Source organism: Cimex lectularius, unplaced genomic scaffold, assembly GCF_000648675.2.
Source record: "Cimex lectularius strain Harlan isolate CLEC.00 unplaced genomic scaffold, Clec_2.1 scaffold96, whole genome shotgun sequence".
NCBI lineage: Eukaryota > Metazoa > Arthropoda > Insecta > Hemiptera > Cimicidae > Cimex > Cimex lectularius.
Genome location: NW_019392676.1, coordinates 495,317 through 522,188, shown reverse-complemented (window position 1 = coordinate 522,188; position 26,872 = coordinate 495,317). Strand labels below are relative to the sequence as shown.

At 33.7% G+C, this 26,872-nt stretch overlaps 2 protein-coding genes across 4 annotated transcripts in view; one reads left to right on the top strand and one right to left on the bottom strand.

The window, feature by feature from the left end:
• Positions 1 to 6,508, top strand: part of LOC106674436 (sphingomyelin phosphodiesterase) — a 50,386-nt gene extending 43,878 nt beyond the window's left edge. The window contains exons 2-14 of one of the 3 annotated variants that reach the window (XM_014407154.2): positions 5 to 128; positions 196 to 362; positions 2,074 to 2,367; positions 2,437 to 2,601; positions 2,800 to 3,027; positions 3,096 to 3,268; positions 3,508 to 3,699; positions 3,764 to 3,934; positions 3,995 to 4,187; positions 4,249 to 4,433; positions 4,490 to 4,675; positions 6,031 to 6,116; positions 6,203 to 6,508. In XM_014407154.2, coding sequence (XP_014262640.1) covers positions 50 to 128; positions 196 to 362; positions 2,074 to 2,367; positions 2,437 to 2,601; positions 2,800 to 3,027; positions 3,096 to 3,268; positions 3,508 to 3,699; positions 3,764 to 3,934; positions 3,995 to 4,187; positions 4,249 to 4,433; positions 4,490 to 4,675; positions 6,031 to 6,116; positions 6,203 to 6,216 — 2,133 coding nt within the window. In that variant the 5' untranslated portion in view covers positions 5 to 49 and the 3' untranslated portion in view covers positions 6,217 to 6,508. Of the gene's footprint in view, positions 1 to 4; positions 129 to 195; positions 363 to 2,073; positions 2,368 to 2,436; positions 2,602 to 2,799; positions 3,028 to 3,095; positions 3,269 to 3,507; positions 3,700 to 3,763; positions 3,935 to 3,994; positions 4,188 to 4,248; positions 4,434 to 4,489; positions 4,676 to 5,195; positions 5,263 to 6,030; positions 6,117 to 6,202 lie in introns of those variants that run through there. The other 2 variants (XM_014407153.2, XM_014407155.2) reach the window with 2 other exon arrangements.
• An 830-nt stretch (positions 6,509 to 7,338) lies between these two features.
• Positions 7,339 to 14,488, bottom strand: LOC106674438. The gene is made up of 4 exons (XM_014407157.2): positions 14,093 to 14,488; positions 8,318 to 9,148; positions 8,127 to 8,255; positions 7,339 to 7,962 (listed from the first exon to the last, which is right to left on the bottom strand). Exons 2-4 carry the CDS (start codon positions 9,146 to 9,148, stop codon positions 7,714 to 7,716), a joined length of 1,209 nt encoding a protein of 402 aa, XP_014262643.1. The 5' UTR covers positions 14,093 to 14,488; the 3' UTR covers positions 7,339 to 7,713.
• Positions 14,489 to 26,872: the final 12,384 nt, after the last annotated feature.

Here is a 26,872-nt window from a genome sequence, read left to right as displayed (position 1 = left end):
GCAGCACACAAAACTAGGATTTTGACCACTTGTCGCGCTCCAGGGTATTATGCACATAAGACATGAAATACGACACTTTTGTTTTGTTACTTTACTGTTAATCAACGCGCTATGTTCCTCAACTACAGGTAAGGGAAAATATAGTTACAATCTGAGACTATTTGAACAGTTTCGTTATATTTGAAATAATTATAGGTAGTCCAGTAAGAAATCTTGAGTGGAAGAACGACCAATGGCAAGAGTTCCTGCTGCTCGAAGGGGATTCAAACCCCCTGTTGAAGCCGCAGAACCGGACTCACCTTTTACCACCGTCGGCGAACGACATTGAAGCGTTGACGTCGAAAGAATTTTTAAAACTACATGTAAGTATATTTCGGGCGAAGGAAAACTTCTAGACGCGGGGTTCACGTGGACCACACAAAAATAAATAAAAAATAATGGGCCCTACCAAAAATATTTTTATAAGTAGATATATACAACTAGGATCGATCAAAAAGTTCAACTCGAAATTTTGTTTAAAACTTTTACGTTTTTCATCCAATTCAAGATTAAACAAAATTTTTTCGTCTGTAGAATAAAGCATTTCTGGTTTAACTAATCTTTTGTTAATGGCGAACTTAATACAATCTCGCTGTTTTGTATATAAATTTCGCTCATAAACTTGCGTGTATAACTTTTAAAAAAATATTGTCAGTAGTGATACTGTTTGTATTGTACACCTATGAATCATTGCCTTTTATTGAGAGGTCATTAATAATAATAGTAACCATTTATGCTTAGTCAATTGACTTAGTATAATTGACAAAATTACTAATTTCAATTAATTATTATTTTTATGTAAGGTCTTGGTTGAGATGAAAAAGTTACTAAAAAAGTTAGTGTAAAGCGGGATTCGAACCCACGACCTTTGGCTCAATACGCCCCTGCTCTAACCACTTGAGCTTGAAGTGTATTGAGCCGAAGGTCCTGGGTTCGAATCCCGCTCGTGACACTGACTTTTTCATCCCAACCAAGGCCTTACATAAAAAGAATAATTAATTGAAATAAATAATAGTAATGTTTATTTCAGACAGAGTATTTAAAAAATTACAGAAAAAACAAAGGCCAAAAACATGATTTACTTTAGCAGTACAGACACGACTATATTAAAAGTAGAAAATAAAATTATTTTATAAAAAGAAAGTACGATTGCAATAATGACAATTTTTTTATAGATTACAATATTACAGTAATAATATATTTTATAGATTACAGTAAACGATCGCTGAGCCTTGCCATCATAACAACAATAAAAAATTGTCTCAAAACATTGAGAATTGAACTGTTTAACTAATTATGTATTACATCTGACGTTATTACATGTAATACGAAAAATAAAAGAAGAAGTTTTAGTTGTTTGAGCATCGGTCTTCATAAAGCAATTGGTAAATTATGCCACATCTAGTATACTTGATTAATCGGCCATTGAGTACCAATATTTTCGGAACAGCTTGTGGAATGTTAAAAAAATATTGATGATTTTGAATGATTGAAATGTGAAAATATATTTGAAACATAGTTAAGAAGCCATGACAGTGGTTAGAGCAGCGTCGTATTGAGCCGAAGGTCTTGGGTTCGAATCCTGCTCATGACACTAACTTTTTTCATCTCAACCAAGACCTTACATAAAAAGAATAATTAATTGAAATAAATAGTAGTAATGTTTATTTCAGATAGAGTATTTAAAAAATTACAGAAAAACAAAGCCCAAAAACATGATTTACTTTAGCAGTGCAGACACGACTATAATAAAAGTAGAAAAAAAATTTATTTTATAAAAAGAAAGCACGATTACAATAATGACAATTTTTTTTATAGATTACAATATTACAGTAATAATATATTTTATAGATTACAATAAAACCAATAAAGTTGAAATAAATGCACAAGACAGAGCATACACATATAATAAAATAAATAAAAGACTCAGAACATATGTAAAATAACTAAAAGTGATCTGACCGTCGATACAATAAAATACAATATTCAAAGATTATCGGTAATTAATTCACAAGTTGTACTTTAATTTTTAAGGTGAACTACACGGAGGTACTTGAAGATACAGAAGATGCTTCTGCTCGAAGGATCCCGAGCCTTGTCGACAAGGCGTTCAAATTTTTTAACACTAAACAAGTAATGACTGAGCTTGAAACGAGCGTCATGTCAAAAGTTTCCTGCACGGCTTGCAAAGCAGGTGTAGGTCTATTGCAGCACTACATAAGAAATGGTAAAACGAATGAGGATATTAAACAAGTGACGGTTAATTTCTGTGTCAGTTTGAAAATACAAACGACTCGAGTCTGCGAGGGGATCACTGATCTTTTTGTTGTAAGTTATTTTTAAATAGTCTAACTAGAAATCTGGATAATTTCATTTATATTTAAATTTCTGTTTCAGGATCAGGTTGTGTATGTTTTGAAGCGAATTCAGCAAGGACCTGATGAAGTTTGTAGCCTGATCATTGGCGATGCTTGTGGCAATGTATTCAACCCGACTCATGACTGGGATGTGATTTTCCCCCCGGTTCCCAAGCCAACCCCTGTACCAATGCCGGTCCCCAAGGTAGGCCTATGAATTAATTGTTATTTAAGTAATTGTATTTTACACCAAGTTGGCAGTTGAATGTTTAAAAATCCCATGCTGTTGTGCTATGAGAATTAAGTACTCATTGAGATAATTATTTTTACTATTTTTCTTTAGATTTGATTTAGGCTATTTAAAAAAAATTATAATCATAAAGCAATTTTTTTATTTTGCCAGGATGGCGCTCCATCTTTTAAAGTTTTACACTTGTCAGATACACATTACGATCCTTACTATCATGAAGGCTCTAATGCTGAGTGCAATGAGCCGCTTTGCTGCAGGCTCACAAATGGGCCCGCACCCAATAAAAAAGCCGCCGCTGGCAGATGGGGAGATTACAGAAAATGCGACACGCCAAAGAGGACAGTGGACAACATGCTAGAGCACATTGCGCATACACATCCAGTTAGATTTTTTTAACATAAATAAATATAGTTTTTGTGAAATGTTTTTTCATTGTTTCTTTTTTTAAGGATATAGATTACATTTTATGGACAGGAGATCTCCCTCCTCATGATGTATGGAATCAAACGAGGGAAGAGAATTTAATGGTGATCAAAGAATCTACCGCACAGATGATAAATCATTTCCCAGGAATACCCATTTTCCCTGCTCTTGGTAATCATGAATCCGCTCCTGTCAACAGGTATAACTTAAAATTTATTAAATATTAAATTCACTAATTTCGTGGTCCGCTTGACCAATTAATATATTACAATTAATTAAGGTTTTTAGTTGAGATAAAAAAGTTCGAAGTAGTATAAAGTAGTTCGAATCCCGCTCGTGCCATTGACTTTTTTATCTCAACTAAAAACCTTAATTAATTGTAATTTATTAAATATGTTTAAACAAAAAAAAGCAATTTGATTGCATTGTTGTTTTAAGCTTTCCATCAGTATCAGTACCTCAGGAATTTGCAATAAACTGGCTTTATGACGAAATGGACAAGGAGTGGCGCAAGTGGTTACCTGATAACGTCTCCAGGACTGTCAGAAGAGGCGCTTTTTATTCAGTATTAGTTAGACCCGGCTTTAGGATAATTTCTTTGAACATGAACTATTGCAATAACAAAAATTGGTACAGATGAACAATACAAATTCAATTAATTCAGAATAATTTGAATTTTTATTTTTCTTGTTAGGTGGCTCGCTTTGAACAGTACTGACCCTGTTAAAGAATTACAGTGGTTTATTTACGAACTTCAGAGTGCGGAATTTAACAAAGAAAAAGTTCACGTTATCGGTCACATTCCTCCGGGACATAGTGACTGTTTGAAAGTATGGTCCAAAAATTATTATTCAATTATCAACAGGTAGGTTTTTTCCACAGTTTGAAATGTTAAAAAAACTAAAATATTGCTATATTCTTGTAGATATGAAAATACAATAACGGCTCAATTTTTTGGTCATACACATTATGACGAATTTGAGGTCTTTTACGATAAGGAAGATATGAGCAGGGCAGTCAACATTGCATATATAGGACCATCTGTAACACCGTACTATGACCTAAACCCTGGCTACAGGATATATTACATCGATGGCGATCATGATAAAACTACTAGGGTAATGTTTCATTTCTTTCATAAACATTGAACTTCATTTATCAGCACATTTTTATCTGCAGGCTGTGGTCGATCATGAAACATGGGTCATGAACCTTGAAGAGGCTAATCTTTACAACTACCCTAGATGGTATCGAGAATACACGACCAGGAAAGCTTTCCACATGCCGTCGTTAGTACCTCAGGAGTGGGATAACTTACTGAACAGAATGGTCGACAACGAAACGACATTCAATTTGTATTATAAGTAAGTGACTACTAGAGGAAAGTGACACAGGCAGACCTACAATTTTAACATTTTAGGTACTATTGGAAAAATTCACCCGTCAAGCCGACCTGCGATTATGAATGCAGGAAGAGGATGTTGTGCGATCTCAGATCGGGAAGGTCGCACGACCGAAAGATATTGTGTCAGGATGTCGAGTCGAGAATCGTCAACTCTAATGGAACCGGATGGAGAGCATGGCTTTACAACTCATTCGCATTATCGTATGTAACAAGTTGATTCAATAGGGCTGAGGAAGAGCAAGTGGTGTCGGTTTACGAATGCAAATTGTGAAATAAAACTTTTAAAATTTCAATGATTACTTGTAAAATATGCATGTATAAGTTTGGACATAATTAGATCTAGAAACTACAGATTTTAATTTTTTTTTTTTTTTTAATTCTGACTTTGTATATAATAAAAAAGTTTGGTGAATAAGTTATGTTTTAAGTTTAAATTTAAAATATACACACTTTAAATACTGTGTAGTAAAAGGTTTAAGGTAAATTGAACCTTTCCAATGTTGGTTTTACGGTCTAAGGTACTTGCTAAATGCCAATGCGAATTTTTCTTTTTGTACATAAGCCATTCTAATTGGTGGCAGTCTGAAAATATATCATATGGCACTTTCGAGTCTAATTTGTTGTTTCAATTATTAACATTTTTTTGTTTTAATATTAACAAAAAAATTGTTTAAATTATTAACAAAAATTATAACTCGATTAATTTCAGTGTAACTTTCAGGTCTGGTGGTAATTCATAAATGACAGAACCAAGATAATACAATAAAGATTCCTATACATAAATGAAAGAAAGCACAAACCACAGTATATATAAATTTGTAGTAAACTATGTAGTAAACACAATAAACAATTTGTTACACATTTGTAAATAGCTCTGGTGAAGGAAATTGTTTAAGCATGACAGTTGATATTATAATTAAAAATGTAAAAACAAGCACGAATATCTTTTGTAAATATTATAATTTGTATCTAATATTATTATTTGTATTAATTATACTTTTTATCTAAGGTCTTAGTTGAGATGAAAAAGCTAATGTTACGAGCGGGATTCAAACCCACGAAGCGGATGGTTATGGGTTCGAATCCTGCTCTTGACTTGCTTTTTTACCTTTTGATAAAAAGTATTATTATGGACAATTATGACAGTAAAAACATATGTTTTAGTTGTATTTCAGTTGTTTATAATAAATTACATATGTAGTTTAATGTTCCTACTTTTTATGCTTACTTCCATTTATCACTATCTTACATAATCCTTTATTAAATTTTTAGCTCTTCTTTTTTTATTGCGTTTTTTTTAGCAAAACAAATAGTTTTTTTTAAAATAACCATATTAATATAAAATTTCTTCATACTTTCCTTATTGTTTGTAGGGAAAAGAATGAAATACTCCATAAGCTGTTTTGTAATTTAAAAAAAATTGTTTAAAAAATTATGCAATAAAAACAGTTAAAAATATAACATTGGAGAGATTTCATTCTAAACCCAATATATATCCATTCTTAAATAAGATAATAAAGATGTATAGTACTGGAGATGGAATACTTTTTATTTAGACGTGGCTTGGTTCATTTTACAATCAAAGCATGGGACACTGCGGTTTGTGGCGTTATTACTTGGTGGAGGAGCGGTGAGGTTTCCGGTGAGTATTAAACAACACTGTCGATTTAGGTCCTTCTTTTATGTTTAAATTTCACTGTTTTATTTCCGTTCAATTTTTGTTCTTAGGTTGTCTGTCATAATGGCGATACCATCTTACACTTCCCAAATACCAAAATTTGTGATGGGGTTTGGATAGAATCTTGCTGATAAGTGATACAGACGTTTGAATTACGTTTCTTAAGCGACTGTTCAACCTTTAGAATGTGTGTACTTGATTTGATATTCTGTGATCTTAATTTAGACTCTCAATTCGCCTTTGAAATGAACTGAACATTCTTTTTATTAATTTGTACTTCATATTATTCAAAGTTTATAATTTCATTTCTTTTTTTTAATGCGTGGCCATTTAAATTAGTCACTGATTGTACATAAAATATCCAATATTTAGCCTTAAGTAATTACACATTATTTATATTTGAAACAATTAAATGAAATGTTCAATCATTTGTGTAAAATATTTTGTACAGAGTTAAATTAACCTTTCTTTCATACATTGTCTTTATTTCTTTGCTTGCCCCTTTTCCAAGAAAATAAATGATTGGAGTACAAACCAAAAAAGACCAGAACATTTCTGACCTGCATTAATTGTTAATAAATAAGCCTTAATAAATATTAAGACATGAACCAACATATTTGGAATGCAAGGACACCCAGAAATCATTCAGAATGTACACCAATATCAAACTTTGTTCGCTGCTTAATGGCACAAAACATTGAAGAAAATAAACACTACGACTAAAGAACAAAAATAATGGATACAGTAGGCTTTGCTCCCGATAACCTAGCCAAAGTAAATCCTAGCACAGCAGCAATTTTAGAGAAGTACGAACGGTCTTGAGATAAACGGTATATATCAAACTTCCACCTGTCTTTAAGTTTAAAATTGCATATCTTTCTTGGTTGTGATTAGGACTGTTGATATGAAAAAGAGAATTATGAGGAAGATACTGAAACCATATATTAAAATTTTTTTACACAAAAGCAAAAAATTATAAATAAAAAATAACCATATATAGCCTAGAACTTTATCTAAAGATATTTCAAACAGTAAAATTTGCATTTTCCAGGTTTTAACCTGTTATTTTTTTCAAAATTATTTGCAAATACAAAAAATACATTTTTTTTCCTATTAAACAACACCTTTGCAGAGGCATAAAGTATTATAGAGAGCTCTCAATAGGTTTTTTTTATATTTTTTTTTATTTTTTTAACTTAAGATCTCAACACTAAAAATACATGCAAGGCATATTGCCAAGAAAAGGAAACTTTTATTAATAACATATACAAAATTACATCACAGATAAAGATAAAAGCTCTTAAGTTGTTCGCGAGGAACTTATTTCCTTAATATCATGCGTATAATTTCGAGCTTTAATTTCACTAATTTAAATTTGGTCGAAGGATTAAACATTTGTTCTAACTAAATCGACTTTTGATTTAGCGTATTGATGTATAAAAAAATATTCCTTAAAACACTAATCAAGTAGTAAGCGTGGTCTCCGCAAATGAGGAGACTTCTTTTCCTGGAACGTGATGATTGAGCAATACTCATTTTGTACTGTAGATTTTAGACGGTGTCACAGTCTTCTCAGGTACCTTTTGCTCTGTTTACTACTGACCGAACATGTTCGCTTAGTCGGTGTCGTAGGTGTGATTGATAGACACATTCTCCCGTTGTGCTCCGCACCTTTGCACATACTGCAGAACCTCTGCTTGCATAATTCTGAACGACATTCTCCGACTTTGAGCAAAGACGAACACGATGCAGGATGCCTACAACGTGGGCACTGCATAAGAATCTCATTTTCCTTGAGAGTTTTGGCTTCCTAAAACATATTTTAATTATTTGTTACTGGGTTCTTGACTTAAAATTTTTTCAATAACTGTTAGCCTAAGTTTCAAGATTTAAGATTCACTGAAATTTAAATCTGTGTAATAACATTTTGGTGGTGAAAATAAACAACAAAAACAAAACAAAATGCCTTACTACCTTTTGAAATAAATGAAATCGCCTTTTGCTTGGACTGATTGGAGGTGAAGTACTTTGCCTGGTTTGTAATGGTGTACTGTGATTTCTAGGGACAAGAGGAGCTAAGTTTCTTTTTTCTTTGTACTTGACCTAAAAATGAAAATAAAGTTCAGCCCAAATAAAATTATATATGTATTTACTAATTCCCTTACCTTCCCTAGATTTTCTTTTATACTCCTCCTATGTGAGATATATTTAAGCCATCTTGATTTGGCTTTTGGGTCGGATAGGCAGATGTTTTTCCATGTTTTTGATACCATAGTCATACTGGAAATGTCTGCATCGGAAAGATAGTCGAGGATTTTTGAAATTACAAGACTATGGTTTGCTCGACCGCCCAGCTGGAAGAATAAGTCAACCCTTTCAAATCCGTACAAGGATCTTGATCGGGAAAATGATTTCAACAGATTCTTCTTCGGAGATCTTTTTCTCGGGGACGTTTTTCTTGAGAGTTTAGTCGGAGTGAGAGAAATCTGGAAGGAACTCGTTGGTGTAGCATAACGGCCACTTTCTATGGTCAGATCTACATCTATATCTTTACACACTTCCATGAGAAGCAACGAATCTTGGTCCTTTTGATCTGTCGGCGAACAAATGGAATCTGTATTTGTTTCCATGGGCTCCATGTATAAAGATGCATCCATCAGAAATTCAGAGTAAGTACTCACTCCGGGCAAGGATGAATTATCAGTCAATATGTCATCTTGACTTTCAAAGCGATCGCCCATCATTCTTTTTTTCAAATTAAAACTTAAGAACGAAGTCGACATCTCCCCGCTGCTAGTGTTGTACATTGTACCACTCGGCCGAAAAGGAGTATGGGTCATGTTTGATCTGAGGCTTGAAAGAGGACTTGTATAACCACTATCATCCTCGCATTTTCTCTTTGTAAACTTATCTTTTCTAGTTTGCTCGTTTGGTATCGCCCAAGAAAACACATCCTCAATCGGGGACTGATACGGACTACTCCTTGCCTCAGACATCTAAAAAACAAATTGCAAAATCATGTTATTTGAAAAAACGCACTGTATTGTGTACAAATTGAAACAGTTAATAATTAATTGTGGGTCCAAAAATGCAACTAACAGAGGGGGGAACTTACAAGGGACATTGGAACTAGCAGGCCAAGTTGTATATACAAAATTGTAATTAAATTATTATTTTTTTTTTTTTTGCGGTATGATCTATGCATATTAGCCATGGTGACAATTCTTATATGTGTGTTCAAATCGGGGGGATTATCGTGAAAAAAGGACCAGAGGCGACGGTGGGAATCGAACCCACGACCGCGGCGAGAGTCTCTCATGCTAACCACTCGGCTACCACGGTCCTCTAATTAAATTAATTAATCACGTATTAAAAAATTGGAGAATTTGTAAGGGGAAGAATAATAAATGTCAAGCTATATCCATTACATAGATCCACAACAATTCAGGCTAATGCATGTACATACACAAGTATACTGCAATTCCAGATATTGTGTAATTTACAGTAAACTACTGGCAGGCCTCAAAGAATCACCCACCTAGGGTGTTGAGTCTGGAGTCAGACTTCAGTCTTATTTGTCCAACCACTGAGATGATTAAATTAGCATTAATCAGCCACCAATCTAATCAGCGTCTAAAATTCAAACACAATCACTCTAAAATACATTTTTTCTTATTTACATACCATTCACTCAGGTGATGGAGTATCAATATTCCACCATCGGCCCACTCACATTCACGTTAATAAATACAGTCAGTTTCAATATGCAGTAAAATTAATTATTTTTTCTCTAAAAATCTGAACAGGTGACTCCAATATTCACGTTTTTTTTTCACAAAGCACAATTCCCATATTGGGTGGCATGCCTAAACTCTCTCTATATGGAGCCAAGGAATAGGAGTTGTGAACATAAACTGAATATGCTAAGCATACTAATGTTCAATCTATTAATTAACCACATGAAAATGAATGTTTAAATGAAATCTAGACACAAAAAAAGCCATAATATTCATATATAACACATAACCACCCCTTAGATTTATATTCAGCCAATTTCATGAAAAGTTCATCTGTACGAGATAAAAAGAAAAAATTACTTAAAAATGTGGCCAGTTTAATGGTTCACTATCAAAAAATATTCCTAGATGTAGTAATAGAATCCTTATCTTTACCAATATGAACGTAAGAGCCAAGCATTTATTTATACAACTGTCAAGATCAATATTTGTCCAACTACCCTTTTTAAGTGTCGGGGACGAGGGGATCAGACAACCTTACAATAATTTTTATAATTCTAAGGGCAATGCTGAAATTTGAACTCATAACCATCAATACGGATGCTATGAAAAAAAAAAAAGAAAATAAAAAAAAAGAGAGAGAGAGAGAGAGAGAGAGAGAGAGAGAGAGAGAGAGAGAGATGGGCACACCAAAATAATCAGAGGCTTCAAACTACTACAATTTATTCAGATAAATTGATAGACTTCAGGCAATTCAACATTTGTGATCGTGGCAACCTGAATTATATGATGTAGCTTCAATTATATCAACCAAACTGCCTGAAGAGATGGAATTGCCATTGGCATAACCCTCCTATCTCCTCAGTGTTTGGTGATAGGTGATATTACTTAAGCCCTTCATTAATAAATAGTCAAGATACAAATGTGGCCACAGTAAACAACGTCGTGGTCTAGATGCCCCACTGTTTTAAGAAACTTTACGTACATATATCCTATTGCTTGGCATGTGCTGTAACCATTACTGGAAATTTTTCCAACCCATTTATCACCACTCTTAAGAATTACTGATAGTGGTGTCTTGATAAATTTAAACAATTGTGAGATTTCTTTTTGCAATCTGTGGGAGGTCTTATAAAAGACTTCACAAAACTCATACAAATCCCAATACTGAATTATAGTATTACCAAAACCAGGTCTTATGGATTTATATGTATATATTATACAGTGAAATAATTTTGCATATATACACTTTGAAATAATCTGAGCAGGATAATTCTTGTATTAACAAATTCCTAATATTTTAAAATAAACAAACCCTAACTTTGGTGCATACCAATAAGTTTTTTAAATTTTATTTATTTATTTTTTTATGTTTTAAATAAGATACTTTGGCACTTTTTAATGTTTTTATTACTCATATACACTATGTTCATATGTCCTGTTAATTTTTTTTTAACAAGGGTATTTCAACTACGAAGGAAAAAAAGCCCATATGTGAGTAAAAAGAAAGATCCAGAGGACAAGTAAGAAGAAAGACCAGCAGCCCTACATTCGAACCCGGGACCTTTACCTTACAGTGATGAGCTCCCTGTCAACACCTAAACCGTTGCCCGTTACAATCATCGGATCATACACAAAGAGCCGTTCTCACGTATGAGAGCTGGTTTTTACTAAATAAAGTATTTAGTACAAGACTATACAAACAGTTAGCATTTTATGATGATGAGGATTTTGAAATTAAAAAAGCAATAATCATTATTTATCAGTTCACAGAAAAAGAGTAATTCTAATGTATGAAAAGCTGGTTTTTACTATATAAAAACGACCTCAGCTACCTTCGAGAGGATAGCAAGTTAAGCAAACAGGAGACAAAATATGGGAGAGTCAGTATAGTAACAAAAACGAAGAATTTTCGCTCATATCGTAGAGGGCTGGTGATGACGACTTGATGTTTGTTGACCCGATACAATACAAAACTGTATATAAGTCCTTATACTAGCACATACCAACAAAGGTATCGTTAGCATTTTATGAAGATTTAGTAGTTATGAAATTTGATCTTTAACTACCAGATCATAGAAAAAGCTCATTATCAGTACCAAGTGCATAATTTAGCTAAATAAAGAAAAAGATTTTATGCTCGTTATCAAGTACCAAGAGCATGTTTTAAAATAAATAAAGTATTTATTACAAGACTATATAAACAGTTGGCATTTTATAAATTTTTACTAAATAATAACGAATTATCACTAGCCCATATCAACACACCTCCCATTAGATTTTATGCTCGTTACCAAGTAACTAGAGTAGGTTTTTATTAAATAAAGTGAAGTATTTACTACCAGAAAATATAGCATTTTATAAACACTCAATGGTTCAAACAAATCAATGATTATCTGCCAGAGCATAGAAATGGCTCTTACAAAGTACGAAGATCAGGATTTTACTATATTTATTTATAGTGAGATATTTAAGAATAACAAATTACTACTAGCCCGTATAAACATTTCTGCAATTAGCTTTCAAGTTAAATATCATAATGGACCAGACAATATCAATAGTAAGCATAATTATTCGGAAATCGTGAGATGCAGTCTGGTGTGCTGTAGGTTTCAGAAAAACATTTTTCTGAAACCTACATCACACCAGACCGCATCTCACAATTTCCGAAAAATCATCGTCTAACGGTCACTAATCCCCACACAGTAAGCATATTATAAAGATGAGGGTTTTGAAAACGATGTTTTCTTATATTTTGACCTCAACAGTTAATCTTATGATTCTTCCTTCTTGAAGGTGGGATAATAGGTCATCTCAAAAAACCACAAAAAGTTTTTATCCACAACGTTTCGGATTTATTTGAATCCTTCCTCAGGTGAGTTAACGCAATGGTTAAAAAAGTGGTCGTCAGTCATTAATATTTTATAACAATTTATTTTAAAAAAGAGCCAGTGTGGTACTTATTCAGACTAGAAACAAACGTTTTAATATTTTGAACCTGACTAGACTCTAGGTTTTGAAAACAACAAATCAATTATCATTATCTACACTAGCCTATTTCAACATACCTCCCATTAGATTTTATGCTCGTTACCAAGTAACTAGAGCAGGTTTTTATTAAATAAAGTGAAGTATTTACTANTCACTAATCCCCACACAGTAAGCATAATATAAACATGAGGGTTTTGAAAACAACAAATCAATGATCATTAGCTACACTAGCCTATTTCAACATACCTCCCAGATTTTATGCTCTTTATAAAGAACCAAGAGCAGTATATTTATTAAATAAAGCATAAGTATAAATAATATAAATAACTAAAGTATAAAGACAATATAAACAGGGGGCGTTTTATAAAGATGAGGGCCTTGAAAACAACAAATTAATGATCATATTATCTTAGTAGCATTTTATAGATGTAGATGTAGATATAGTTTCAGGGTAAGGTATACTGCGCCCTTTAAGAACTATTGTATCCCCCGTGCTCTGCCTAAAACACATCAAGAAACTTGATTAATAGGCCAGGTTTCAATGGTTGAAGCTTCTATGGTCACATTATACATCCCAAAACATTTCCTCCTGCGGGCTAGCGTAGCTCCGCAGTTGGCATTTTATAAACACTCAATGATTTTGAAATGAACATATCAATGGTCATTATCTACCAGATCATAAAAAATGGCTCATTATAAAGAACCAATGAAGGTTTTTACTAAATAAAAGAGACTTATCACTAGCCTAAACCAACATACCTCCCATTACATTTTTATGTTCGCTATCAAGTACCAAGAGCAGGATTTTATTGAATAAAGTCAGCTATTTACTACCAGAAAATACACTCACTGGTTTTGAAATGAACGATCATTACCTACCAGATCATAGAAATGGCTCATTATAAAGTACCAATTGCACGTTTTTACTAAATAAAAATGATTCATCACTCGCCCATAGCAACATTACTGGCATTAGCATTTGATGGTATTGAAATTACAAAATTGATATCATTCTCTATTTGATGAAAAGATACTTCACGTACGATGAGCAGGTTTTTTTAAGTGTTCAATGATTTTTTATAGATTGTATTGTCAACAAAATATTGCTAGGATGTTAGTTAAATATTCAATTTAGCTCTTATCCAAGTGCCAAGAATTTGGTGCTTGGTTTCATGATGGACATAATTGAAAATATAATTAAATTGTACTTACCTTTGATTTTCTTTTTTCTGGTACTGAAGCCTAGAGCTGGGAAAGCCTAAACAATTGGCAAACGTTCAACTATGGGACAAACAAAAGAAAAACCCCCCCCTGTTTTGTAATAGCCGAAATCGCACCGTTTTCACCTCCACGGCTAGGGGAACGCCGTCGAGCCCTGTTGCATTTCCAGGGGGAGGAGAAAAACTCCGGGAAACGGAAGAAAAAGAAGAAGAAAAAAGGGAGCGATCGACTAATAAAACGTGTGAGTCCAGGCCGAGATCCGCTACTGGCAACGGGCCGGGGGTGCGGGGCGAGCGGGCTGCGCGGGACGGGCGGCGAAAACAAAAGGACTCCCACAAAATCCTGCCAATCCGGTCCGTCGTTTTGACTTTTCGAACTGTCCGTTAACACATGCTCGCTTGATAATCAACAACTTCTAATAATCACATTGTGAAATTTTATTTTCAAAACTTTAAGCTCATTTTGTTTTTGGCTAACGTTTATTTTATGTTGTTTTGTTTAAAAACAAACTCAACAGTTCTTTTTCCTGCGAACAAAGCGCCATCTTTTTGAGCAATTCTGTATTTGACATATTTATACTGTAACGTAAGAAAAACACTTAAAAAATCCCTTATTTAAAAAGTAAAAGCGTTTTTAATTGACATCTGTAAGCTTTTTTTTATTAAGCTACAAGGCTAAACTTTTATTGAATGATTAAAATTTCATTTACTTATTAAAAAAGTTTATGATTAATAATATTGGAAACATTATAGTACAAAATACATTCTTATATCCAAATTTTATTTACTAATAAACTTGAGAACACAAATTTTAAAAATCATGGAGGGGGCGCTTTGTGTCAAAATGTTCAATATTAACTCATTATTGAACTAATTATACTAAAAATTTTCCATTTTTAACTTCTAAAATGCTTAAAAATATTTCTCAAGCAATTAATGAAAGCAATTTGTAAACTTTTAAAGGGGGGTCATTTAAGATTGGTAAATTGAAAGATGTTAGAACTTTGTGACCAACACTGTTAATTGCTCTGTCACCAAAAACGGGCTATCGCTTCGTATCATTCAGTCGCCAGTATCTGCTTTGGATTTTCTTTGAAGCTGGTCTTTCTGCTGATTTTAGCATTACCAACCGTCATCCGTTGCGTCTCGGACTGTGAAAAAGCACGATTACGACGTCAGATACGACAAGTCGCGAGGTCAAATTTTCCCCGATGGCTTATTCTCCAGGTGCGTAGGATTTTAAGTACTTCTCTATTTCATTTTTGTCTTTCTCTTGTTGTTTTGTAATTTAAGACTTGAATGGAAATCGGTGTAAAATAAAATGTCATCGGCCAGGAAGCATTGTTTTTTTCGATAATGCTAAATCAAAATCATTCGAATTTTGTATCTTTGATTATCGTAGGGGTTTGGTCTACTTACCGGTTTTGTTATTGCCTGGGAGCACCTAGGAGACAAATGCTCGAAATCCGACGTTTACAATTGGTTACATATTCTGAGGCAATCGTCAAAAAATGTCGGATGATCATTCTGATGATTATTCTGCCCAGGTCGTTTTGGAAATGATCAGGCTGATAAAACCCTTTCGAGATTGAAAAATGCAGACATACATGATTTACTAAATAATTAACAGTCAAAATCAACGAATATAATATTGCAAGTTGAAAATACTATCAGTTAATTTATTTTATTTTTGCTCTTCATCGTGCTGGTCACACAGGAGGGGTGTGCCCTGTTCGTTCTTGAAGTAATAAAACCTACTTTTCAAGATTGAAAAATAATCTATGATTTACTTGAAAAACTAATGTTCAACTTCAACATTATTAAAAGTCAGTATCAACTAACTATTAGAAGATTTAAACTTGAAGATACTATCAGAGAATTTATTTTATCTTCATTGATCATCTGTACTGATCATACAAGAGGTGGTGTGTTGTTAATTCTCAAATTGATCAGTCTGCTAAAACCAACTTTTCAAGATGGAAAAAAATATATGTTTGATTTACTTGAAAAATTAATGTTTAATGGTTCATTTTCAACCTTATTTAAAGTCAAAATGGTCTGTTAGAAGATTTAAACTTGAAAATACTATCAGAGAATTTATTTTATCTTCATTGACCATCTGTGCTGATCATACAAGAATTGGTGTGTCCTGTTCATTCTCGAAGTGATCAGTCTGATAAAACCTACTTTTCAAGATTTAACAATACGTGTATGACTTTCTTGAAAAACTAATGTTTAACGGTTCATTTTCAACATAATTAAAAGTCAAAATCAACTAATAGAAGATTTAAATTTGAAAATACTATCAGAGAATTTATTTTATCTTCATTGATCCTCTGTGCTGGTCGGGCAAGAGGTGGTGTGTCCTGTTCATTCTCTAACTGATCATCCAACAGGTTGTTAATGTAAAATTCTCATTTTTTTTTAAATTGTCTTTCTTAATACTTTTCAAGGTCAAAATTAACAACTAATATTGGTATTATTTAAACAAAAAAAAAAGTATTTGGTTGTAGCTGATCAACGATGGTCAGTTCTGATAATGGCATCAATATTAACTAATTATAATAGACTTTCAACAATTATTAACATTCATGTATGCTAGATATATGCCAATAGTAAATTCATTACACAATTGGTTTTCATCGTTTACTGTCTACTGGACATTCAAGAACCGATCTGTATTGATAACATTACCGATGAACATTTGAGGCTTTGAAATAGAAAAATAAATGTACCGCTTTAAAATTACTCCAGTTTTAATTATCTTGTTTTGTTCATCATCCAAGAATCATTAATAATCAACTCCAATCCCTGTTGTTTCTTGGTTGCTCAGTGTGTATAAAAAATCAGGCTATGACATTTTTCTAATGTTTTACATGTTTAACTAATAAAAATATTTATTTACAATATTTATTATGGTGTCAATCATGATCAGTTTGTGAGGTTGCTTTATCAAGTGAACAGGATTTATCACACATCCACTCTACATATTCCTCGAAAGCTTAATGAAGGAAATGTGTTTTTCTATCTTTCATATTCGCCTTACCCATGATTATTTAAGACATAATTTATAATATTAAGGCTGGTTTCAGGGATGTCAAAAGTATCCATATGATTAGTAATTATTAACAAAAAATCCAAGCCATTGATGATCTTGACCTATTCATCCAAGGGGTTGTCGGTTGTCAGTGTACCAAGGAGTTTCTTCCTACATTCATCTTGAAAATTTGTTATGGTTTTTCAGGCCTAGTGAACCTTATCTGCACTAATGCTAACAGAAATGCAGTTTATTTGTCCAGCTTTTACAGTCAGTAATGGATAGCCATTTCTGTTTAAAAAAATACCACTCCTATTTGTTCAATTTGGCCATGTATGATCCATACTTGATAGTCTATTATCACTTGGTTGACACTGCACAGTAGCAAAATCAAGTCTAAAAGTATAAAACTTCGAAAAAATATGAAAATGTTGAGTTTTTTGTTTTTATATAATTATAAACAATTAACTATGTTTGTTAAAGAGTATCGGGTGGATTCAGCCTTGTTATGCTGTTTATTGACATTTATTTGACTGTGTTGCTCATTGTTTTAACCAGAGCCTTTTAATGTTGCTAGGTCAATTGTCTCAATATAATTTTTTTTCTAAACATATTCATATTTTCTTTTGCCAATCAGAAGAATTTCAAACAAACTGTGAAATAAATTATTTCCTACTATGATAAAATATCTTATTCTCATATCTCTGATGCTTATCTGATATTTCTTTTCTCGAGTAAACATGTTTTGATTAGACTTTGTCCTGTTGTCTTTTGTGAGCGGTTCGTTTTGAGTTGTATTAAACCTACAATTTAGCACTTTTTTTCTTTTTTTTTTGTAGCTTGTAAATCAATAAAGCGAAGGACAATTCTGTGAGAAGGACAGCTTTAAACGTTTCTAATCAAGCTTCCAGGGAGTTAATGAATAAAACATCAATTCTTTTCTTGTTGCGACAACAGATCTATATGAAAATTTTAAAGAATGTAAGAACAGAACTAGATTAGTAGAAATGATTTGAGATGGGGTGAATATGGCAATTCACTTTTTGGAAACAGTTCTATTCACAGAAGTGAATTTTTCGGTGTTGATTGCTTTGTGTGCCTTATTTATTTTACGCGCTAGAGCCCCTTAACAGATAAATTATATCTTTAAATGCATATTCATCTAGTATATAACACTATAAAAAATTTAAAAAAAAACATGAAAAATATCACAGCTAAGAGAATTTACAGTGTCAGCCAACTCGCGTCACAGAAAACAAAAGAAAATTAAACAAAAAAAGAAACAATAAACCTGGTGAATAACTAAAGCAGAAAAAATAGACAAAACTACTAAACACAGTGGAAAGGAAAAAAACAATTACAGAAGCTGTAAACCCAAATTTAACCTAATAAAAAAGAAAAATTCAAGTAAAAATCAAGCAGAACGCCTAAAATAGAGAAAATAATCATTGTGAACAAACAAATTACGTTGATTTTGTTTGTGCTTTTTTATTAACTTAAGGTTGGGAAATAAATTTTGCCCAAGACAATAAGTTGAACTACTATCGTAGTTTAACCCAATTTCCTTTTTTCACACCGTCACTACTTTTTTCCCATTTATCATAAAATTTCTGCACTTTGGTTTAAACAAAGAACTTAGGAAATTTGCCAACCTCTACCGTGATTTTTTCCCAGATTGCAATTTTTTTTTTACGAAATTTAAATTTAGTAGTCTTTAAAAGATTTAGTGGTTTTTTTTACCAAAAATTAAAATGAAAGTTCTAGAAGGGTGTCTGCTTAAAGGAAATGCAATGCTCTTTTCAATGTTTTTTTTTCTTTCAAAAATGAGTTCAGGAACTACAAGATTTATGACGATAACCGTTGATAGTTAGGAGAAAACAATGTTTAATATCTGCGAAAGTGTTGAGAATCGGTCCATGGTTCATTCACTCTGGAGGTGTGAAATTCACTGGCAAAGTTTATGACACGAGTTGCCTGACACCCTGTATATAAAAAGAGAGACATGTTGATAATTTTATGAAATAAGAGAAAAAAAAACAGAAGTTATTGATTGGAATTAGGGAAGTAAGGAATTATGTGTAGGAGGAGCAGTTAAATCTTTATTAAGTTGTGCAAAATTTATATTTAATAAATCAGTGTTGAAAAGTTAGAAATTGGCTAAGTATCATCCTGTGGTGTGGTCGATTTGGGAGATATCTTGTCTAAGAGTAAGAAATATCAAAGATAGTCTGTTGTGAGATGCAGGGAGTCGAAAATTTAAGAGGCTGAGGTGATATGAAGGTCAAATAAGAGCAATAAGTCTGTAACGGTCTGTAAAACATTTGGTTGGCAGGAGATTGAAAGAATTTGTTTTGAACTCTTTCTATTAAATCAATGTGGGATTGATAGTAAAGAGGCCAAGCAGGAGAGGCATAGTAAAGTGTATGTGGTCACATAAGTTTAGAGGTCAAGTAGTATTCCCAAATCTTTTATTTTAACTGAAGGTCGAGGGATTCTCCATCAATGGAGTAGCAGTAATGTATAGATGTTTGTTTTCAGAAGAAAGTAATTTGGTGACTTTTTTGTGTTTAGTAAATAAAGTTTTCTTTTTTCATTTGTTTGTTTTTATTTCTTCTATTATGTGTTGAAATTACGTTTAGAAAGACTTGATTGTTTTAACTGAAGTTTTTAAATATAAATAAAATTAAAATAATACAAAATAATATAGAACTGCTAATATTTTAAAATTAATATTTAAATATTCACTGTAGCAAATGTCTTGTTGAACAATTGTTTTGTAGACTTATAAACGGAAAGTGTGGGGGTTTTCGTGGCCAGATCGATGTTATGACTGCATGGCCTCGGTACATAGCAATACATATTTGAAAACTGTTTATTCTCCGCGCATTTCCTCTATTTGACAATTTCAATTATATCTGTATTAGACGGATTGCGATGCGAATAAAATATTAAAAAATGTTTCATTTAAGGTTTTGTGTAAAAATTTTGGTGGCTGGACATCTGTCCTTTACTTTGACCAAGAATACCGATGAACGAACTAGATCCTACCTGGTCGAAATGATTTAGGCTTTTATACACTTTTTGTCATAAAATATATACTATTATGTTCATGAAAAAAGTTTTTTTTTGGTTGTATCCATTGTGCAGTTCCGTTGGTCTTTTTCTTTTGCGCAAACTGTGGTCTTGATGGTCTCGCATTGTCAAATTTCTCTCGTAGCCAGTAGTTTCTTTTATAGTTAATATAAACTTTATTGTGTAATAACACTGTAACAGTAAAATAATATGATAATGAAATATAGTATTGCACAATTCACATAGTACTTGAAGTGAGGTGTTATGATGGCAGCCCACCAACAGTCTAGCCTTTTTATTTTGTGTCGCCGATTGGCTCTCGTTGTCGGAATGCTGGAAGGAATGGCCCGCAGGAGAGAATTATTACGAACAACAAATTGCCTGAAAAAAACTGACATGAAACTTTTTGGCAGTTGTTGGCATTGTGTACAAACCAGGGTTCATCCACCATCAATCTAAATTCCCTGTTTTGGAGTGAGAAGTTGGGCTGCGAACTTAGTTGGCGATAACATCCTTGACCTTTAGAACTTCGTTTAAATATGGGGTGTTCAAATCTCTGAGAATGATCCTATTTGTACCATACCGACGAGCTCCTGTTATATCTCTCTTAGGCTTTCACTAATTTTTCAATATCAGACTTAAATATTACAACTTTATAGTAAAAATTAGGGATTAGGCCAATTTACGATTTAATTAACTGGGTGTTTCTTCCAAATTGGTTGTATGCGATTTTCCACCTGTGTATTTTTTAAAATTACTGCCGTTGAGGCATAACACCATACGGTTTATAAATTATTTATAGAATCGATCAACAGTTGCAAATATACTGATGTGATCGAGGTTGTGGTGATTTGAATTTGAGGATGACTTAAAATAAATTATTCGGAAATCGTGAGATGCGGTCTAGTGTGATGTAGGTTTCAGAAAAACATTTTCTTTATCGTGCCAACGTTTCGGTCATCATTGCGATCATCTTCAGGGCCTGGGATTTACAAACATTGTTTAAATTTAACAAATACATGTAGGATGTGGAAAAAGTGAATTTATACAATGCAAAAAAATATTTTTTATATTCAATCAAAGTATTTCTACTCACTCAAAGTGTTTGTTTTCTGCGTTCCACATCCTACATGTATTTGTTAAATTTAAACAATGTTTGAAAATCCCAGGCGCTGAAGATGATCTCAATAAAGATCGAAACGTTAGCACGAGAAAGAAAATGTTTTTCTGAAACCTACATCACACCAGACCGCATATCACGATTTCCGAATAATAATTAGAGAAATCTTTTGGCCTTACAGACCGGCCACTAATCACCACACACTTAAAGTTGAAAAAGTTTGGAGAACTGTCTTTGAATTAAGAAACCCCCTACCTTGGCCACAACCTCGATCATACATCGGTGTAACCATAGGTCTCTTTTATGTACAATGGGGCTATCGATGATCCAGGATTTCTGGTTTTATTTATGTAAACCACAAAACTACCTTGAAACGTGGAAAGGTTATTTTTCGGTGCTTATATCGGTGTTGACCTTCATCGAATTTTACTGATGATTTCCTGTACTGTACCATGCGCCTTAAAGCCTACATCAACAAAATGGGCAATTTTCCCGGTGTTATACGAGAGAGACCTCCGAACCAGCATTTCTCCCAAACGACGCTTTATCCTCTTGTTATTCAATATTTTCTTGTGTTGAAAATACCTGACCTATTGATCCGTCGTACCTATTTATATAATATCAACCAATAGTATCTTTATGTCAAGGCATGTTAAGGTTGCGTTAATCAGTGTAAATAAAGATTAAAGACGGAGATTTCGTCTTTTAATCACGTTGGGTTCCAAAGCGGCTAGCTTTGTGTGTATTTTTAAAATTTTCCTCCTCTTGGAAGAGTTTAAAACACAACAAACGAATTTTGACACGTTAGCTTTTCTTCCTGGATTAAAACATTCGATCGGTTTTAAATTAATAAACAAGTCATTCACAATTTGTTTGTCTCACAATAAAATATCCATCATTATGTAGATATTATGTTTCATGTGTAACATAACAGAAAGAAACACCTTAGAACGACTTGTGGTCTTATGTCCAACGCGTCGAGGGGTTTCAATAAAATAAATAAACTATCCATTTTATGTATTTTCGTTTGTTAGTACATTCATGGGGAAAAACCTTTTATAGCCTAGTTTTCCTTTATTTGGTGTTGATCTATTCCCATGGTTTCACCGAAATGGTCGATATTGCCAACCGGCCTTTCGTCATCTCCCGTAATCGGTCTTATTCCTTGCTTAAACATACTTTTACGAATTATGGGTAAAAATGAAAATTTTTTTTTTCAGGAGCAAGATTAGTTTGTTTGAGATTATTACTATTAACTTACTACCAATGCACTAGAAAGATTTCTCAATTGAATGTCTGTATGACTGATCATTTCCTCTTGGGATCTGCGGTGTAATAAATGCAGTTTGGTCGTTTCCGATCATTTTTGACCTGCCTATTCTCGACGTCTTTATTGTTGGTTAGTGTAGTTTTCTGCTTAGTCGAATCTCATTTATATTTTCGTACTACATACTCATTTATATTTGAAAGGACTGTGTAGGTCGTGTATTCATGAAATTGTACATATTTCTTGGTTTTCACATATGTCCATTTTTCAACCTTTTAATTGTAAGCTTGTGTGTATTGTTGTAGGTTTTGTATTTGATTTTCCGGCGTTAGTTCCCTGCATGTCGTTACATTTTTTTCTGTTTCTTTCTTTCATTTTTCTTCCTGTATGTCCGATGTTTTTCCGTATTGGCTTATTTTGTAAGATTGTTGGTTTTGTCTAGTTTTTTTATTATCTCAAGATATTAATTGGTCAAGCGGACCACGAAAACTAGTGAATTTGTTTTATGTTTTGGTCTCAGGAGTTTTTCATTTGTGTTTGTTGTCCTCACCTCAGTTTTTCCGCCTTATTTTTAAATAGATGGGTTAGTTTAGAAATTAAAAGAGTGCAAATGTATTCAAAAGGAAAATCATACATTTTAACGAACGTGGGTTTTTCTTTTAACCAAATTCATGTTGTTTAGTCTACCTCAAGAGCACGATCGATCTGAATATTAAAAGAGGTAGCATCCTCACTCGATTAAGAATAGGCCAAGTGAGGTTGACACATAGACACTTATTTTTTAAGCCAAAGCATGTATCAGGCGTGTAGAGAAACGTTGCTCGGTATATTCCACTTAATTGAATGTTGTCATTCTTTGGCATATAGAGATCGCGTAGAAATGCCACTCGGTATGAGAATTCAATGATTCATCACCCGACCGCATCTCACGATATCTGAATAACTATTCATTCAATTAGAAAAAGTTGGTAGCGAGTATTTGAGCCCCCTGTTACGATTTTTGGAGGAAACGGGATTCTTCCTTTCGCATATAGTACGTATAGATATCTCGTTTCGTGTTTATTGGAGATTGGATGTATTTATTAGCGTGAATGTGTGGTGCAAGAGGGCCGTTGATGGAATATTACCTTACGCGATCGAATTCTCTACCACTCTTACATCTAAGCGAATAGTATGCAAATCGGAAATAATTTATTTAAGAATTTGTGGGGTTATGTATAGCTTTTAATTCTGCACGCGTGTTGGCAGTCTCTAGAACCTAATTTCGGCGGCGGTACTGAGAGAGTGGTTTGACTCCCGGACCGCCAAAACAGCAAAGTGGGTAGTTTGTTGATATGTGCTAACTTCTTACGTCATTACTATCATTTTTCACTATAAAGAATCCTATGATTAATTGGCCGGAGTGGACACAAATAAAGTTGATGAGTTGATCATAGTGTGTTCACTATCGATAGTGCATTGTAAGACCAACTTCAGAAAATTATAACACTTTGAGGCGAGGGCATCATTTCAGCGTTCACAGAAGGCTGCTCTTGTATTCGTCGTGAAAGAGATTTTCATTATTTAGAATCTGTTATTAGATGAATTTGTCAGGACGTTAAAATGAATGTGTCAGAGATTAGGGGCGAATGAGGGCATTTGTGAAAGGATTGAACAATCGTAATCCAAATTAAAACTAAATCTAATTCGGGTTTATTACCCAATTATCTGATTGTTCACTTTTACATAACTTTACAAAATTAAAATTAATAACTTCTTACGGAGTGAGCAACTGGAAAGAAAAGGTCCTAGTGAGTGGAAGTTAAGAATATTTGATTATATAACTGGATGTCCGGCTTGTTAAAAGGAACCGTACCTTAATGATTAAGGACCACGGTAACAATGAGCGGTAGATCGTGTTAGAGGCTTGGGCCTCGGCATGTCCTTTTCTCTCAATCCAATTCCCGGGACTGTGCAGTGAGTGCTACAAGGAAACTCTAATAGACACTTCCCAACCCTTGGGCTTCCAGGCACAAAATAGTGGTGTAGCCTAGAGAGCGTGACGGCTCTAAAGCACAAGCTGTATTCGTGTTTCCTAGCGCGCTTATCTACTTAAGCACCCTCCGCATCTGGAAGATAGGACGAAGGAAGTGTATAGCATGCGAGGATGCAAAGACCTACCCAGTCCCCCGAAATGCATTAAGGGCGTTGTTGGCTTGCGAGCTTGCCAACAGCGGGTACTGGATCAGAGGCACAGGAGGGTTAGGGTACCAGATCCTTTCTTCATAGACGGGGGAGGGTGCATAACCATCTGAACTACGGGGCAGCGAAAGTTCCAAGTCCACTCTAGCTGCATGGGAATGGACTCGAAATAGCTTAGTGGTGAGGCTCCTGGTGAGAACTTTGAGAAGAGCTTGTTGTTCGGTGGTGCCCTTATGGGCTTCCTTTACCGAAGGCAGGTTCCTCTAGAGGGTGGTTAGAAATTCCACTTTAAACGAAACCGCGGCCGGAACGGATCCGGTAGTTTCGACGTTGGCGAGGCCCCTACCCTTAGAGAGATAGTGTTGTCTTCTCTATTTAGGGAGTGCGTGGGAGACCAGCTGATGCATTTCAGCCCTTTCGGGTATCCCTTTACGCGCGGCATACGGTTGTCTTTTCGCTGCAGCGTCACAGTGCAAAATGTTAACTCCTCTCTTCGGAAGAAGCAAGCGGAAGAAGTCGGCATGTCTATATGATTAGTCTGTGGATGTGATGGCTTCTACACCGAACCTCACGGGGTTCACACTATCTTACCTGAGTGGGTTGCTCCTTGAGAATTTAAACGTGTGATATGGCATATGTGCCAGGTGCGCACGTTAAGCACCTCATTGTATAATGACATTGCGACCCCCAATGGAAAACATAAATGTTACATAGTTGCACATTTTACTCCAACACCCAAAAGATCTAATGAGCATCTAATGATAAATGGGATTGTTTAGAAAATACTATAAATGGACAACCTTAAGAAAGGGTTTTGATGGAATAATGAAGCTATGATTTCACATTCATAAGCAACATTGCGATGAATAGACTAGATACAGTCGATAGGACAAACTCTGTATAAATGGACAAAACCGTTTCGTTACATGGTGTAATTTAAATTTTACTGCATAATTAATTAATTAGTTTAACTTAAATAAAACTTAACGTGAAGAGAGCTCAAGTGGTTAGAGCAGCGGCGTATTGAGCCGAAGTTGGGTTCGAATCTCTTTACAATTGCTTTTTAATCTCAACAGAGACCTTAGATAAAAAGTATAACTAATTAAAATTCGATAAAACTATTTAGCGATAGTTTGGAATATAGAAACTCGGGATAGAAATAAATTAACAACAACGGCAGGAACAAACATGTTTTTTGTATTAGAAAATAATATTTAAAAATGATCCATTTTGACAAGAAGATGCTTGCAGCAAACTTGGTTTAAGTCTTCTTTTATTGGGAGTGTGTTGTTGACCTTTCCAATGACTTCAAAATTTCCGTTGAATAAAGTCAGTTGTTGGTATAAACCCCATTGCCATGCATGATGTATTCTGGAATACGTTGTTTTAATAAATTAATTTTTCTTTTTATGTAACGTCTTGGTTGAAATGAAATAGCTAGCGGGATTCGAACCCAGCCGAAGGTCGTTTTTTAGCTTTTTTTATTTAAACATGTTTTAAATCGTTTATCGTTCGTTTATCAATATGGCTAAACGTTGTAAAGGTGTCTCGGCGATAAAAATTAATTAAAACCATTATGTTTAGTGGTCTAATTGATCAAATTACTTCTTTCAATTAATTATACTTTTTATCTAAAGTGTTGGTTAAGATGAAAAAGTTAGTGTCACGAGCGGGATTCGAACCCATGACCTTCGTTTCAGTACGCCGCTGCTCTAACCACTTAAGCGTGATTTGTTTGACTATTAATGTAAACCATTTGTAGGAAATGGTGTGTGGCCAATGCTGTGTGATTAAATTTTGGTGTTTTATAATCATAAATGTATTGTTTTTCCATTTTTCTAGATATTGCGATGTAATACCAATGTATGTAGCTGGACATTAATTAATTATCAATCTATAAATTAATTTATAAATTACGTCAGATTTGTATCTCTTGGTGTTGAGTCTTTGACTTGAGGAAAAAATGCGTACTGTATTGTGGTTTGTGAAGGTTATTGTATTATTTTTATAAGGATTGAACTACGCAGCGGTTTTGAGAGAAAAATTGTCTGCTGGTAGGGAATTACGGTTGGTCTCTGCCAAGCATCACTGGATC